General features: G+C 39.4%; 2 protein-coding genes and 1 pseudogene across 3 annotated transcripts in view; 2 read left to right on the top strand and 1 right to left on the bottom strand.

Annotated features, from left to right (window-relative positions):
- Positions 1 to 3,609, top strand: part of LOC104985266 — a 10,452-nt pseudogene extending 6,843 nt beyond the window's left edge.
- Positions 1 to 15,693, bottom strand: part of MIPOL1 (mirror-image polydactyly 1) — a 333,558-nt gene extending 317,865 nt beyond the window's left edge. The window contains exon 1 of the mRNA XM_010835319.1: positions 15,492 to 15,693. Coding sequence (XP_010833621.1) covers positions 15,492 to 15,494 — 3 coding nt within the window. The 5' untranslated portion in view covers positions 15,495 to 15,693. The remainder of the gene's footprint in view (positions 1 to 15,491) is intronic.
- The window catches only part of SLC25A21 (solute carrier family 25 (mitochondrial oxoadipate carrier), member 21), a 529,689-nt gene continuing 525,058 nt past the window's right edge, over positions 13,090 to 17,720 (top strand). For both annotated transcript variants that reach the window (XM_010835322.1, XM_010835323.1), the window contains exon 1: positions 13,090 to 14,098. In XM_010835322.1, coding sequence (XP_010833624.1) covers positions 14,029 to 14,098 — 70 coding nt within the window. In that variant the 5' untranslated portion in view covers positions 13,090 to 14,028. The remainder of the gene's footprint in view (positions 14,099 to 17,720) is intronic.

Here is a 17,720-nt window from a genome sequence, read left to right as displayed (position 1 = left end):
CAGGAGGAGAAGGGGATGACAGAGGATGAGATGGCTGGATGGCATCACTGACTCAATGGATGTGAGTCTGAGTGAACTCCGGGAGTTGGTGATGGACAGGGAGGTCTGGCATGCTGCAATTCATGGGGTCACAGAGTCAGACACAACTGAGCGACTGAACTGAACTGAACTGAACTGAACCCCTATGGCAGAAAGCCAAGAGGAACTAAAAAGCCTCTTGATGAAAGTGAAAGAGGAGAGTAAAATAGGTGGCTTAAAGCTCAACATTTGGAAAACTAAGATCATGGCATCTGGTCCCATCACTTCATGGGAAATAGATGGGGAAACAGTGGAAACAGTGTCAGACTTTATTTTTTGGGGGGCTCCAAAATTATTGCAGATGGTGACTGCAGCCATGAAATTAAAAGATGCTTACTCCTTGGAAGGAAAGTTATGACCAACCTAGATAGCATATTCAAAAGCAGAGCTATTACTTTGCCAACAAAGCTCCGTCTAGTCAAGGCTATTTCTTTTCCTGTGGTCATGTATGGATGTGAGAGTTGGACTGTGAAGAAAGCTGAGTGCCAAAAAATTGATGCTTTTGAACTGTGGTGTTGGAGAAGACTCTTGAGAGTCCCCTGGACTGCAAGGAGATCCAACCATTCCATTCTAAAGGAGATCAGTCCTGGGTGTTCATTGGAAGGACTGATGCTAAAGCTGAAACTCCAATATCTTGGCCACCTCATGGGGAGAGTTGACTCATTGGAAAAGACTCTGATGCTGGGAGGAATTGAGATGGCTGGATGGCATCACCGACTTGATGGATGTGAGTTTGAATGAACTCCGGGAGTTGGTGATGAACAGGGAGGCTTGGTGTGCTGCGATTCATGGGGTCGCAAAGAGTCAGGCACAGCTGAGCGACTGAACTGAACTGAACTGAACATTAGAATGCCTTAATATATGCAGCAAACATTTACAGAACTGAAGGGAGAAATAGATTGCAATATAGTAATAGGAGACTTTAATGCCCAACTTTCAACTACAGGTAGGACAGCAAAACAGTAGATCAAATAAGGAAACAGAAAACAGAAAACTTGAACAACACTCTAGACCAACCTAGCAGACATATGACGGAGAAGGCAATGGCACCCCACTCCAGTACTCTTGCCTGGAAAATTCTATGGACTGAGGAGCCTGGTAGGCTGCAGTCCATGGGGTCACAAAGAGTCGGACATGACTGAGGAACTTCACTTTCACTTTTCACTTTCATGCATTGGAGAAGGAAATGGCAACCCACTCCAGTGTTTTTGCCTGGAGAATCCCAGGGACGGGGGAGCCTGGTGGGCTGCCATCTATGGGGTCGCACAGAGTTGGACACGACTGAAGCGACTTAGCAGCAGCAGCAGCAGCAGACATATGAACAACATTATACCCAACAACGGGGCTTCCCTGGTGGCTCAGTGGTAAAGAGTTTGCCTGTTAATGCAGATGATTTGATCCCTGGTCCAGTAAGATCCCCTAGAGAAGGAAATGGCAACCTACTCCATCTTCTTGCCTGGAAAATCTCATGGACAGGGGAACCTGGCAGGCTTCAAGTCCATGGAGTCACAAAGAGTCAGAAATGTTCCATTTCCAAGATATGTTAAGTCAGAAAACAAGTCTTAATAAATTTAAGAAGTTTGAAATAAAGTACCTTCTCCAATCACAAATGAAGCTAGAAATCAACAACAAAGAAAATAGGAAAATCTGCAAAGTATTAACCACTATTAAGTAAATCCCATGGACAGAGGAGCCTGGCAGGCTACAGTCCTGGAGTCAGACTTGACTGAAAGGACTGAGCATGAGCACAATACCAAAACTATGTGATGCTGCAAATGGAGTACTAATTGGGAAGTTTATAGTAGTAAATGCTTCCATCAAAAAAAACCCAAAAACCTCAAGTTGACAACCTAACTTTAGACCTCAAGGAACTAGGAAAATGAAGCCAAACTAAGTCCAAAGTTCAAAAAAGAGAAGAAATAATAAAGATTAGAACAAAGATAAATGAAATAGACTAGAAAGACAGCTTTTAAAAAAATCAATGAATCCAAAGTTGATTTTTTTAAAAGATCAACAAAATTGATAAGCTTTTACCTAAACTCAGAAAGAAAAAAGAAGAGGACTCATAACTAAAATTAGAAATGAAATAGAAGACATTGCCACTGATGTGACAGAATTAAAAATGACCACAAGAGCTCATGGTTCCATTGGGGGGAAAAGGAGGAAGCAGGGAGAGGGGTGGTTGAGGGAGGACCTGCCGCAGCTTCTGCTACCGCTGCCGTAAATCCTGACCTGCAGCTGCTGTGGAGCCTCTGCGAGAAGGTTAGCGACGGGAAGGCGAAGGCGGATATAAATAAACTCAATATTGGTGGTAACATCTAAGTGCTGCTGTAAGTGAGAGAGTCCAAGCCTAGTAAGAATGTCTAGCTACAGGAGAATGAAATCAGAGGACTGTGCTTAAAGTCCCAAGAGAGCTTTCTCAATCAGTCTTATCCTGCTAGAACTTGAAGCACCACTCAAGATACGTGGTGATATCCCTGGGCAATACTACGATTTGCTTCGAGTTTTTGAGTAGAGTGTTGCCATCCGGCCAGAAAGCAATTACCTGTTTATTGGGGACTATGCACATAGGGGAAAGCAGTCATTGGAGACTATCAGCCTCTTGTTGGCTTACAAAATCAAATATCCTGAGAAATTTTTTCTTCTCAGAGGAAACCATGAATGTGCCAGCATCAATAAAATTTATGGATTTTATGGTGAGTGTAAAAGAAGATATAACATTAAACTATGGAAAACTTTCACAGCCTGCTTTAACTGTTTATTGATAGCAGACATTGCGGATGAGAAAATATTCTACTGTCATGGAGGTTTATCACCAAATCTTCAATCCATGAAACAGATTTGGCGAATTATGTGACCAACTGATGTACAAGATCAAGGTCTTCTTTGTGATCTTTTGTGGTCTGACCCCGATGAAGATGTCTTAAGCTGGGGTGAAAATGACAGAGGAGTGTCCACATTTGATGCAGAAGTGGTTGTAAAATTTCTCCATAGGCATAATTTGGATCTTATATGTAAAGCCCATTAAGTGGTTGAAGATGGATATGAATTTTTTGCAAAGAGGCAGTTGGTCACTCTGTTTTCCGTGCCCAATTATTGTAGGGAGTTTGACAATGCAGGTACCATGATAAGTGTGGACGAAACACATCTGATGTGTTCTTTTCAGATTTTAAAGCCTACAGAGATGGCAACCCACTCCAGTACTCTTGCCTGGACAATCCCATGGACGGAGGAGCCTGGTAGGCTGCAGTCCATGGGGTCACTAAGAGTTGGACACGACTAAGCCTCTTCATTTTCACTTTTCACTTTCATGCATTGGAGAAGGAAATGGCAACCCACTCCAGTGTTCTTGCCTGGAGAATCCCAGGGACAGGGGAGCCTGATGGGCTGCCATCTATGGGGTCGCACAGAGTGGAACATGACTGAAGCGACTTAGCAGCAGCAGCAGCAGCAGCAGCAGAGAAAAAGAAGCCAAATGCCACGAGACCCGTAACACCTCCAAGGGGTATGATCACAAAGCAAACAAATTGATGTCATTTTGACACTGCTTAGTTGGGACTTGTAACATATAGTATATAACCTTCATTTTTTAAAACTGTAATGTGTATTGGTCAACTTGCTCAAACAGTGTTTTGGGGGCCCCCCTTCACCATTTTTTACTTAAGGAATGGTATTTGCTGGTTATAACAGCAAATGAAAGACTCTCCACTCCCAAGGAAAAATGTTTTGTTTTGTTTCTGTTCCTTTTGAAAACAACTTTAATGAGGGTGTAAAAGCTGTACACTTAGAACAGTGTACCCTAAGTGGTGAGTGTACAACTGATATTTTTAAATTCAGTACAGCCCCTGAATAATGTAAATGCTCATTTTCTTTAGGATATAAAGAGCTCTAGGGTGCTCAGTCTGTACATGTTATTGTCATAAAATGCATACTGTTGGATACAAACCACTGTGAACTTTTTTGTTTCAAAGGGACTGGTTTTTTTTTTTTTTTCCTTCTCATTGTCTTATCATGTAAAACTACTTTTTATAGCTATCAACATAAGGAGTAACTTTCAACTTGCCAGCATCACTGGTATGTATATTTAATTAAAGCACACTTTCCCCTGTGGTATACTTAAAATGACGGTTAAAGCCATTATTTTTTTAAAAATGACGGTAAGAGACAAATATGAACAGTTATGTGCCAACAAAATGGATAACCTAAAAGAAGTTGATAAATTCCTAGAACAACACAACCTACCAAGATTGAATTATGAAGAAATAAAAAAATCTGAACAGATCTATAACTACTAAGGAGACTGAAGCAGTAATCAAACCTCCACAAAGAAAAGTTCTGGACCAGAAGGCTTCACTGGAGAATTCTACTAAACATTTAAGAATTAGCACCAATCCTCCTCAAAATTCCAAAGAATAAAAGAGGAAGGAACACTTGCAAACTCATCCTGTGAGGCCAGAAGTACTTTGATACTAAAACTAGATAAAAAGAGGAAACAACAGGCTAACATCCCTAATGAACAATGATGAAAAAAATCCTCAGCAGAATACTCCCAAATTGAATCCAACAGCACATTAAAATGATTATTTACCATGACCACGTGGGATTTTTATCTGGAACAAAGGCTCTATTCAATATATCGAAATCAATCAACATTAACGAAAGACAAAAATCACATGAGTATCTCAACTGAAATCAGAGAAAGCATTTGACAAAACTTGACACTCTTTCATTATTTAAAAAAAGACAACAAACTAAGAATAGAAGAAAGTTATTTCAACATAATGGGCTTCCCAAATGACTCAGGGGTAAAGAATCAGCCTGCCAATGCAGGAGGCTCAGGAGACAGAGGTTCAATCCCAGTCAGGAGATCCCCTGGAGAAGGAAATGGCAACCACTCCACTATTATTGCCTTGAAAATGTCATGAACAGAGAAGCCTGTAGAACTATAGTCCATGGGGTCACAAGGAGTCATATGTGACTGAACTTGCATGCACACATCTCAATATAATAAAAACCATGTATAAAAACCTACAGCAAACATCATATTCAATGGTGAATACCTAAAAGCTTTTCCCTTAAGATCAGGAACACAGCAAGGATGCCCACTGTCACCATTACTATTCAACATAACATGGGATTCCTAGTCAGTTCAATTAGGCAGAAAAAATCAATATAGGCATTCAAATTGGAAATAAAGAGGTAAAATTAACTCTTTCTGTAGATGATATTATTTTAGATGAAAATCCTAAAAGTTCCACAATGAAATTACTACAGGTAATAAAAAATTTCAGCAAAGTTTCAGGATATAAAAATCAATGCACAGAAATCAGTTATATTTCTGTACACTACCATTCTAAAGGAGATCAGCCATGGGTGTTCTTTGGAAGGACTGATCCTAAAGCTGAAACTCCAGTACTTGGCCACCTCATGCGAAGAGTTAATTCATTGGAAAAGACCCTGATGCTGGGAGGGATTGGGGGCAGGAGGAGAAGGGGACGACAGAGGATGAGATGGCTGGATGGCATCACCAACTCGATGGACATGAGTTTGAGTGAACTCCTGGAGTTGGTGATGGACAGGGAGACCTGGCGTGCTGTGATTCATGGGGTTGCAAAGAGTCGGACATGACTGAGCAACTGAACTGAACTGAACAATGACCAATGTGAAAAGGAAATTAAGAAAATGATTGCACTTAGTATGGCATGAAAAAGGATAAAATAATTAGCAATAAACTTAGCTGAAGAGGTGAAAAACTTGTATACTGAAAACTGTAAGACATTTCTAAAGAAATTAAGAAGATGCAAATAAATGGAAAGACATTCATGTTTGTGAACTGGAAGACAGTACTGTTTAAATGTCCATACTACCCAAAGTGATATACAGATTCAGTTCAATCCTTATTAAAGTCCTATGGCATTTTTTACAGAAGTAGGAAAAACCTAAAATTCATATGAAACCACAAAAACCTCTGAAGCAATCTTGAGAAAGAAGGACAAGGTAGAAGCCTCACACTTCCTGAACTCAAAGCATACTATAGACAACTGTAATTAAGTGGCATTGTCTGTGTCTCTTCACACAGTCTTCCTTCTATGCATGTCTTCCTGTGTCTAAATTTCCCCTTTTTATAAGAATACACATTGTACTAGGGTCATCCTAATGAGCTTATTTTAATTTGATTATTCTATAAATACCCATTTCCAAATGAGGTCATATTCTGAGGTACTTGGAGTTAGGGCTTCAATTCATCTTTTCTGGAGGAGACAATTCAGCCCATAACAATAACTTGAGAAACATCAAAATGAAAACACAACATGCCATGGTTATGGGATGCAACAAAAGCAGTGCTCAGGACATTCACAGCTGTAGATGACCATATTAAAAAAGAAAACATCTCAAATCAATAGCTTAACCTTACACCTTAGGAAATTAGAAAAAGGAGAGAAAACAAAACCAGCAGAAGGAAATAAATATTATAGCAGAGGTGAATGAAATAGGGAATAGGGAAAATAATTGGCTAAACCAAAAGTTTGGTTCTTCGAAAATGTTTTAAAAATTTCAGAACTTTACCTACATTGAAGAAAAAGATAGAAGATGTTATTAAAATCAGAAATGAAAGTGAAAACACCAAAACTAGTTCCATTGACTAAGAAAAAACCGATGTAATAAAATCAGAAATGAAAGTGGGGACATTATTACTGGCCTTACAGAAACTGAAAGAATTTTAAGAGAATATAATTGGCATACAATTGTATGCCAACAAATTAAATAATTTAGATGAAGTGAACACATTCATCAAAATATACACATTACCAAAACTTACTCTAGAATAGAAAATATCAACAGACCTATAATAAGTAAGCAAAGTGAATCAGTAATTAAAATCAATCCATTAAAACAAGTTCAAGACCAGATGGCTTCACAGGTGAATTCTACCAAATATTTAAAGAATCAACAGTGATTCTACTCAAACTTTTTCCAAAAATAGAGAGGAGAAAATACTTCCTAATACATTCTATGAGACCAACATTTCCTTGATACTAAAGCCAGAAAAAGATATCACAAGAAAAGTACAGACCAATATCCTTTATGATGCAAATATACTAGCAAACTAAATTCAAAAGCATATTAAAAGGAGTAAGCACCATGAACAAACAGAATTTATCCCAGGAATAAAAAGGTGTTAAGACATGATAGAATCAATCCATATAGTACATTTCATATTAATATGACAAAGGAAAAATACCTACATGATTATCTTAATAGATGTAGAAAAAGCACCTGACAAAATTCCACCTCATTTCATGTTAAAACACTCAGCAAAATAGGAATAGAAGGAACACTTCCTTAACCTGATAAAAAGCACTTATGAAAATTTCACAGGTAACATATTCATGTCAGGAACAAGACAAGGACACCTAGTTTCATCACTGCTATTCAGCATTGTACTGGAATTCCTAGAGAGAACAATTATGTAAGAAAGAAATAAAAGTTCTCCAAATTGGAAGAGAAATAAAACTATTTCTATTTGCAAATGACATGATTCTATGTATGAAAAAAATCACAAAAAATCCACCAAAAATTAATATATGAATTCAGCAGAGTTGCAGGTTACAGGATCAAAATACAAAAATTAGTAGTGTTTCCATATACCAGCAGTGAATTATCCAAATAGGAAATTCTGAAAAATCCTCTTCCTACAGCATCAAAAATAATAAAATACCTAGTAATAAATTTAACCAAGGAAGTGAAAGGTGTGCATACTACAGACTTCAATGCAATGTTGAAAGAAACTAAAGACATAGTTAAATGGAAAGGCATCCCATATTCATAGATCATAAGATTTAATATTGTTAAAATGGCACTTCTGTCCAAAGTCATCTGCAGATTCAAAGCAATCCCTATCAAAATTCCAGTGGCCTTTCTTGCATAAATCAGTAAGCTGATCCTCAAGTTCATATAGAATTGCAAGGGGCCTCAAATAGTCAAGGCAATTTTGGAAAAGAAAAAGAAAGTTGGAGAACTTATGTGTTCTGATTTCAAAGCTTTCAAAGCTATATTAATTAAATAGTGAGGTTGGGGCATAAGAAGAGACATACTGACCAGCAGAAAGAATAGAGAATCCAGAAAGAAACCCAAGTATCTATGGCCAATTGATTTTCAACAAGCATTCCAGACCATATAATGATTATCTTCAACTCTTGGACTTCATCAAGATTAAAAACTTGTGCATCAAAGGATACTATCAAGAAAGTAAAAAATGGAAGAAACATTTGCAAATCATATATCAAATAGAGCTTAATATTCAGGATGCACAAACAACTCTTACAATTTAATAACAAAATACAAACAGTCCAACCAAAAAAATGAACAATGGGCTTTAATATATTTTTTTTGAAAGACTTACACATGGCCAATAATCACATGAAAAGATGGCCAACTTCATCCATCATTGAAGAAAAGCAAATCAAAGCCACTATGTGATACCACTTCACATCCTCTGGCCTAGGATGGCTATAATTTTTTTTCAAATGGAAAATAACAAGTTTGGGGAGGAATATAGAGGCATATATATGTATACTTAGGTTCCAATAATATCTAAAGTATTCAGAATGAATTCAGGCAAAAGTCACTTAACTTCTGTGCCAGAATTTCCTCATTTGTGAAAGTGAAAGTGTTAGTCGCTCAGTCGTGTGTCTGACTCCTTGCAACCCTGCCAGGCTCCTCTGTCCATGGGATTTCCCAGGCAAGAATACTCAAGTGGGTTGCCATTTCCTTCTCCAGAGTATCTTCCAGACCCAGGGATCGAACCCAGTTCTCTTGCATTGCAGGCAGATTCTTTACCATCTAAGTTACCAGGGAAGCCCAAAATGTATCTGAGAGTAAGCAACAGCTTTTCTAGGAATTATTTTTAAATTTATATTCATTATAAACAGCCCTGTGTGTGTGTGCTGTGTTCAGTCATATCTGACACTTGGTGATCCTCCTCATTTGTAAGATGAGAATATTTCAGGACTTCCCTCATGGCCAAATGCTTAAGAACCTGCCTGCCAATGCAGGGGACTCAGATTTCATCCTTAGTCCCATAAGACCCCACATGCTGCAGAACAACCAAGCCCACGTGCCTAGAGCTTGTGTTCCACCACAAGATAAGTCACTGCAATGAGAAGCCCAAGCACAGGGATAGTGTGAATGAGATAGTGGTTTGTAAAAATCTTAGCCTAGTGCCTTGCATAAGTAAGTATTACATGAATATTGTAATTATTACAATTTGCTAGGCAGTCTGACTATGGCCTGAAGGTTGCAGATTGCTCTTCACTTTTCTAGAATCTCCCTGATTTCCCTCTGGTCTATTCTCTTATTTATTTTTTCTAATTTGTTGTGAACCAAAATATTAGATGTCCATCCTATCAACCTTTCTAGAATTGGGTCTAAAATTAGTTCTAAGTGAAGGCCTGGGAAGCTTCCAGGTGCAAGTAAAAGGATTTCTGCATGTAGATGGCTCATAGGTTTTAACTATACATTCACAGTTACCTCTTAAGTAACAGAACTCTGTAAATAAATGGCCTCTAAGTGTTGTTCTTATCATATTACAATAATATATTGAAAAAAGCTTCCCAAGTAATTATTTTGCTCATACAGCCCAGTTAAAGTCCCTTGGAACTTAGAACTGCTCTGTTAGGCGATAGAATAATCTAATGCATCAGAACCTAGGATCGGTCTTAAATAAAATGTTGCTTTGGTATCTGTAAACTATAAATCACTGAGGACTTAGAGCAGTGATACTCAGACCCGCAGATTTTAAAGCACCTTTCATTTGCACACAGCGTTTCTTTAATATTTCTGCAAAAGAATACCTGAGAATAATATAGGTCTTTTGAATCATTGGAGAGTTGAAATCTCTTCTACTGGTCAAGATTTCTTAATGTGGTATCCACAGAACATTCTTCCCAACTTCCCACCCCATTCCATGAATGGGCTCTGTGCATGCCAAATTCTGCATTTGTATGTCTGTGTGTATATACAGTGTGTTTTAACATCTAAAGAAGAGTCTCTAGCCTACAATGTCTATGTATCTTTAAGGAATAGTATTTGTAAATGTGGCTCCAGTCACAGTACATTGAATACCATGGGATTATATTGCATTTTCTAGTCAGAAACTGATGAAGGTAAACTTTAGACTTGAGGAAAACAGAATCTTTCAAACTGAGAAATACTGTAATTTTAAAGTATAGCTCTTGGTTCCTAAACTTTTTCCCAAACTGTGGTTGACACTGCCAGTTGTTTAATGTTTTTCCCTTTTTCCCATAATGGTGTATAAATATATATATATATATATATATATATATATATTTTTTTTTTTTTTCTAGACACATTGTCACCCAGCAAAATAAATACTACCTTTCCCAACCTCCCTCATACTTAGGCATAGCCCTTGTGGCCAAGTTCTAACCAATGAGATTTATGTAATTTGGAGGGTTTTCTTTACCCATTTTACTTTTTTCCTCTCTGCAGGCCTGAGCTTTATTTTGGCTTACAATTGTGTCATTACCTGAGAGCGAAATAAATTTCTATCTCATTTAAGTCACTATTATTTTGGCCTTGAACAGTAGCTGATCCTATGGCACAATACAAAAACTTTATTCCAAAAAGACATTGAAGAAATTGTCACATACTTAAGTTCAGTATCTATTTTTTAATCTTTATTGAATTTGTCACAATATTGTTTATGTTTTGGCCCCCAGGTGTATGGGATCCTGGCTCCCTGATCAGGGATGGAACCCTTACCCCCTTCATTGAAAGTCTTAATCACTGGACCATCAAGGAAGTCCCTTCAGTAAGTATTTTAAGGTTCCTAAAAGTTTAGTTTCTAGTCACTTGGCAAACTGATAAATCCATAATTTAGCTATGTAGTTATCAACCAAGATCAAGTAAATAAATCAATAATTAAAAAATATAAGCTTGATACTTTGGCAGTTTTACTCTAATATCAGGACATTACACCATTATTTAAAATAATAATAGAAAGAGTAATGTGATGGATTGTGTCTAGGGAATCTGAAATGGTAGGTCAAGTAAACTTTGCTTTTCCCACTGCTAACCTCCCAGGGTTCCACTACTGGCCGTGGGCAACTTTGGCTGCAGGTAAGAGCTACGCCCCATTATCAGAGCTCTGAGCATAGTGGGTACTTGTTGACTGTGGATTACCACTGGCTGACTCCTGAACTCCAGAATGTTCTTATACCCAGGTCCTATCTTCTCAGCTCATCTAGAGGTATAGGATTAGACCACCTGTGATATCAGGTCTTTTTTTACTCAAAGAAATCTATTCTAATGCAGAGAGGTTAAAAAGAGATAGCAATTTTCTAAAAGGATATTTGGAAAGAGAGAATCTGGGAGTCTTATGACTGAATCCTTGGGATCCTGAAAGATTGAGGTCTGAGTGAGACCTCAAACTTGCATCTACCTCCTCAAGGTAAAATATTCATAGATTATGATATTTATGAAAAAAAAAAAAAAGATATTCATGGAAATGATGAATGATGTCAAAAAGCTGTCTTTAAATCTTGACCTGGGAGTACTGCTGTATTTCCTGAAATAATCTAGGGAAGGGAAAAATTTATTTACATTGCAACATGATGTGATCTCTTTCATTAGATTATATACTCTAGGGGGGATTTTAACTGTAATATTGTCAGAGCATAATGCTGACACATAGAAAACTCTCAATGAATGAATGTAGGATTTGCTTCCCTGTGTGCCTTGGGGTTTAATAGTATGTAATAATCCAAAAAATTTATTTAATTGAAAAAATTATCTACTTATATACAAAATTAATTTTGGTAGCATTTAATTATTTTAGGTTTCAGTATGACCAAAGGTAATTTCGCCTGTGATTAACATTTAAATCTATAATCCCATGGCTCTTAGAAGAAGGAATCCTGGAATTGAATCCATCTATACCAATAACTTCTGGTGTGATCTTGGGAAACTTAGTTTCCTCAATGGAAAATGAGGGAAATATTTTCTCTGAGCTCTGAAATTCTGATTTTAGTGCTTAGTATATAATAGGTTCTAAGTATTTACTGAATGAGTGATTCTATGTTATACTTAAGGCCTCATATTTAATTAGTAAGAAATTGAAACATTGCTTAAAAGCTTTTACTATATCTAAATAGCAAATATTTCTGAAAACTACTTCTTGGTAAGCATATTCAAACTAGGTAATTTTAATTAAATATGAGAAAATTTGTTTTTGTACATCTGACCACAGAAGTAATAAGTCTCTCCAATTGTTCACTGTCATTATTATCAGCTTTTAATAGCTCAACCTAAGAATTAAAGACAAAATATAAAACCAATTACTGTATTTTGTACATTTAATTGGAAATCATATATATTAAACCTTGTTACATATACTGATATTCAATAGCCTTCAAAAATAGCAATTTTATATGGTTCAAACTGAATATATTTAGTACTGAATACCGTGTTTAAGAAATAATATGACAAAAGGGTTCCAAAGTTTCTCCTCCCTTTTAGGCCTATCATTTCCTGCCTGTTAGGGGTGTGGCAGGTACTTTCCTAAAATTTGAGAATCTTGTCTCTCCTACATAGCATCAACTTGTGGTTTAAAAATAGTATATATATCCTAGTATTTTTGTTTTGCTAACTATCCTAAGGAGAAGGCATTGGCAACCCACTCCAGTACTCTTGCCTGAAAAATCCCATGGACGGAGGGGCCTGGTGGGCTGCAGTCCATGGGGTCACTAGGAGTCGGACACGACTGAGAGACTTCACTTTTTTTTTTTCACTTTCATGCATTGGAGAAGGAAATGGCAACCCACTCCAATGTTCTAGCCTGGAGAATCCCAGGGACAGAGGAGCCTAGTGGGCTGCCGTCTATGGGGTCGTACAGAGTCAGACACGACTGAAGTCACTTAGCAGCAGCAGCAACTACCCTAAAAGGCTAGTATGAATAATTAATCGCTTTATAGAGAGAATATACTGGGAGTTCCTTAATGTTCCTTGATTATTTAGGTCAGTGGTTCACCAACTTTAGCATACATAATAATCATTGGAGAACTTATTCAAACAAAGTTTTCTGAGCCCTATACCACAGATTGTGATTCAGTAGGTCAGGACTGGAACATGAATCTGCTTTTCTTACACACACATTACACGGATGCTCACGGATATTAGGTATAGAAGCGACTTATTTGTAATAAGGCCTTCCCCCCACCCCTTTGGTCTTTCAGTAAATAAAACTCAAGTTGATGAGGTATGAGATAAATTCCCTTAAGCCAAAACCGCTTCTTAGAAAAGTACTACATTAACTCAATTGTAAGATAACCGTAAACTGGATTTATTTTGACTTAGTTGCTGTCAATTTCAGTTCTACAGTTTCAGGACAACTAACTCCAAGGAATTCAGTCACCTGTTCCTTCTTTAGAACTGCACTGTGTTCTGGCTTTCCAGAGGGCAAGGGTCGCCGGGGCCCTGCCGATGAAGTTCTAGGCCACAGTCACTTTTTTTACTTGCCTTATCAGAGGCAGAGCGTCCAGCTTGACAAACTCTGCAGAAGGCTCCCGATAGGGAAACCCGTGAGCGCCAATCTAGGAGACCAAACCGACCCGCTGCGGTCGACCAACCCAACCCCGGGGTCCCTGGGTCCTCCTCGGAGCCCAGAGAGACAGGAGTGGGGAGAGGGAGCCCCTGAAGGAGAGCCACAGGCAGGTCTCAACACGCCGGAGATCACGCTGCTAATCTGTGGTCCAAACCGCCCGCCGCCTCCGAGCAGTCGTCGGATTGCCGCCCCCCAGGGAGCCACTCGGCCCAAGAAGCAACACAGCCCCAGCTCTCTTGCTCCAGAGAGGCCCTGCAGGCCGGCATCGAGGCAGGCGAGCTCGCCCCGGCATCTCAGCCCACGCCGTGGTCCACTGTCTTGCGAAGATGTCGGCTAAGCCCTCTGTCGGCTTCGTGAACGAGGCTTCTCGGCAGATCCTGGCCGGTGGCTCTGCTGGTAAGGCCGCCCCGCCCGGCCGGGGGCTAGTCGCCTTTCCTTTCGCGTGTTCCGAAAAACCTTTCTCCGACAAGTCTCCCCACCATAGTAAACTTCTTCCTATGCCTTCCGCGCTCCGGGTTCAGAGCCTGAGTAGCCCGAGCCCGCGGAGCGCGGGAGTAAAGAAAACCGGGATCCGGCGGCGGGCCCCGGGTGTCCCAGGTCAAGTCACCGCGGCGCCCGCGCCGGCCGCTCTCGAGTTCCCCGCATTCTGTGTTCCTAGCCTGGAAAGCAAGGTAGGCAGCAGTCTCGAGGCCTGCCGCTTTGAGGAGGTCTTTTAGCCTGGCTGGCTATTGTATTTGAAATGATTCAGTTTGCGTTAGACTGAGTTGTGCTATCCACTATAGCCTCTTTTTCCCCCAGCTAACTCAGATCTTACGGATTTTTACCTCCCTCGTTAAAGTATGTGCCTCGGGACTCCACAGGTTTTCTTACTGCATCCTGTTTCTTGCTTGCAGCTATTCCTGCCTTAATAAGCATATTAAAATTAAATGAAAATGTTGACGCTTATAAACACCTTTGATATAATAGGCTCAGTAATTTATGGAGAGTTATGCTGTAGGGAAGAATCTTTAGGAAGAAATCTGTTATAACTAATCATGGAAGTAATTACTAAGTGTGGCTAAGAGAAAGTTACTAACTCACTAGTTACATTATGTGAATGTATTTTAAAGATATTTTAAAATATAAATTATGAATTGAAAATTTAATCTTACAAATTGTGATACATATTATTATGAATATATAAAATAATTACTGTAATTCACTCATCACCATAAGACATTTTTTTAAACGTACTTATTTATTTATTTAGCTGCTCTGGACCTTAGCTGCTGCATGTGAATCTTTAATTGTAGCAAGGGACTTCATTATTTGCAGCAAGTGAAACCTAATTCCCTAACCAGGCATGGGACTTGCGCCCCCTGCATTGGGAGCACCAAGTCTTAGCCACTGGACCACCAGGGAAGTCCCAAAACATTTTTATAAATGTAAATATCCCTTAATAAATTATGGTAATGCTAGTAAATCATATTAAGATGACTGAATGTCTAATATCTACCTTTGACTAGCAAATTTTATTTTCAAAAAAATTTGAACTTTGTATAAAGGACTGTTACAAATTATGACTACTTATCATCCTGTCACAAGTTCCTTGCATCTAGGAGGACCACAAGCAGATGTATCACTTACAATCCACACTTTTCTAACGATGACATTTCATTAATATGGCAATCAAGGCATTCATTTCTTATATGTTACTATACTGTGTCTATTCATTATGTTGTCAGTGCCCCCACTTTCTACTTTTTAGTTGTTCCCGGTAGTGATAATGAATTTGCACCAATTTACTCACCATTTTGGTCAAATTCCACAATGTCCAAGACTATCAGCTGTCCTTGATTTGCTTGATTCAGAGTCCACAACCCTTATTAAATAAAACTCAGCTGGCCCAGGAGGGAAATATAGTTAATTGGTGAACATCCTAACTTGTGACTAGTGATTCATACGTGCATTTGTGCATGCTCAGTTGCTTCAGTTGTGTCCAACTCTTTGCAACCCCACGGACTGTAGCCCGCCAGGCTCCTCTGTCCATGGGATTCTCCAGGCAAGGACACAGGAGTGGGTCGCCATGCCCTCCTCCAGGCGATCTTCCCTACCCAGGGATCGAATCTGGGTCTCCTGGGTCTTCTGCATTGCAGGCGGTTTCTTTACTACTCAGCCACCAGGGAAACAGGAGACTGACTTGCTTTTTTTCAATTCCAGTGTACGATGCTGGGGTGAGACTCAAAATAATCCAGTATTGGGCAGGGGCCCACCTCTGTACCAATCAGTTGTAGCCAATCCCCACTAGGAGGGGTGAGAATCTCAGGGCAAATTATTTTCCAAAGAAGTTGAAACACATCATGAGATGGGCAATTGGTGTCTTTTGTAATGATATATGTGTCTTTTGTTAAAAGATGTTTATAATATTTGCATTTAAAAAACCAAATGATGCACTGGCAGTTGCTTGGATAATACATATCTGAAGACTTGTCTTAAGTTTGTAGCTATAGCTATTATATTGTTACCAATGGCAACTTTGTTTTACATGATGAAAAGTGAAAGTGAAAGTGAAGTTGCTCAGTCCCGCCTGACTCTTTGCGACCCCATGGACTGTAGCCTGTCAGGCTTCTCCATCCATGGATTTTCCAGGCAAGAGTGCTGGAATGGACTGCCATTTCCTTCTCCAGGGGGGTCTTCCCGACCCAGGGATTGAACCCGGGTCTCCTGCACTGCGGGCAGATGCATTACCATCTGAGCCACCAGGGAAGCCCAGTGATGAAAGCTATGCTCAAGACAGTACACACAGAGTAGGCTCCTAGTTTGCCTTCTCAGCTTCAAGTAATAGCCTAAAATTGAGGTGAGGGAATATAAGCCAGTGATGATAGCTTCAGGAAGATCAGCAAGGCTAACACTTCAGAGAGGTTAAGGATGAGATGGAGAAGAGGCCATTGGATTAGTATTCAAAGTGTGATCCATGGATGAGCAGGAAGGAGGAGACTGGTAGTACTTGGAAGCATGTTAAAAATGTAGGACCTCAGGCTAAGCTTATTGCAGACATACCATATCAGAAGCTGAGTTTTAGGAAAGTCCTCAAGTCACTAGTTTATTCTTTCAGGTTTTAGAAGCACTGCTTTAGAAGACTTGAGAAAAGAGATTCCATAGAGTTGGAGCCAGGTTGAAGTAGGTTGCAAGTTAAATCTTTCTTGGCTTTCATTGCTGACCGTAGAGAGAAGAACAAGTTCTGTCCTCCTTACTTGTGTGCTGTCAGTTTAGCTTTCAGTCTTATTTTCCTGTCCTCTGCCATACGTTCCATTTGGTTTCTGCTCAGTAGATCTGCTCACCATACTTGAATGCTGCCTATACCTTTTCACCTTTATTCCCAATGCCTGGAATGTCTTTTCCTAATTTTATCTACCTATTTAAACTCTGTGAAACTCTCTGACAGAATGTGGTCCACTGGAGAAGGGAATGGCAAACCACTTCAGTATTCTTGCCTTGAGAACCCCATGAACAGTATGAAAAGGCAAAATGATAGGATACTGAAAGAGGAATTCCCCAGGTCAGTAGGTGCCCAGTATGCTACTGCAGATCAGTGAATAACTCCAGAAAGAATGAAGGGATGGAGCCAAAGCAAAAACAATACCCAGTTGTGGATGTGACTGGTGATAGAAGCAAGGTCCGATGCTGTAAAGAGCAATATTGCATAGGAACCTGGAATGTCAGGTCCACGAATCAAGGCAAATTGGAAGTGGTCAAACAGGAGATGGCAAGAGTGAACGTCGACGTTCTAGGAATCAGTGAACTAAAATGGACTGGAATGGGTGAATTTAACTCAGATGACCATTATATCTACTACTGCAGGCAGGAATCCTAAAAATCCTAGGAATCCTAAAGCTGAAACTCCGATACTTTGGCCATCTCACGCGAAGAGTTGACTCATTGGAAAAGACTCTGATGTTGGGAGGGGTTGGGGGCAGGAGGAGAAGGGGACAACAGAGGATGAGATGGCTGGATGGCATCACCGACTCGATGGACGTGA

The sequence above is a fragment of the Bison bison genome, unplaced genomic scaffold (assembly GCF_000754665.1).
Source record: "Bison bison bison isolate TAMUID 2011002044 unplaced genomic scaffold, Bison_UMD1.0 scf7180017864041, whole genome shotgun sequence".
Taxonomy (NCBI): domain Eukaryota; kingdom Metazoa; phylum Chordata; class Mammalia; order Artiodactyla; family Bovidae; genus Bison; species Bison bison.
Note: the sequence above shows the minus strand (reverse complement) of the source record. Positions and strands in the feature narration are given on the sequence as shown.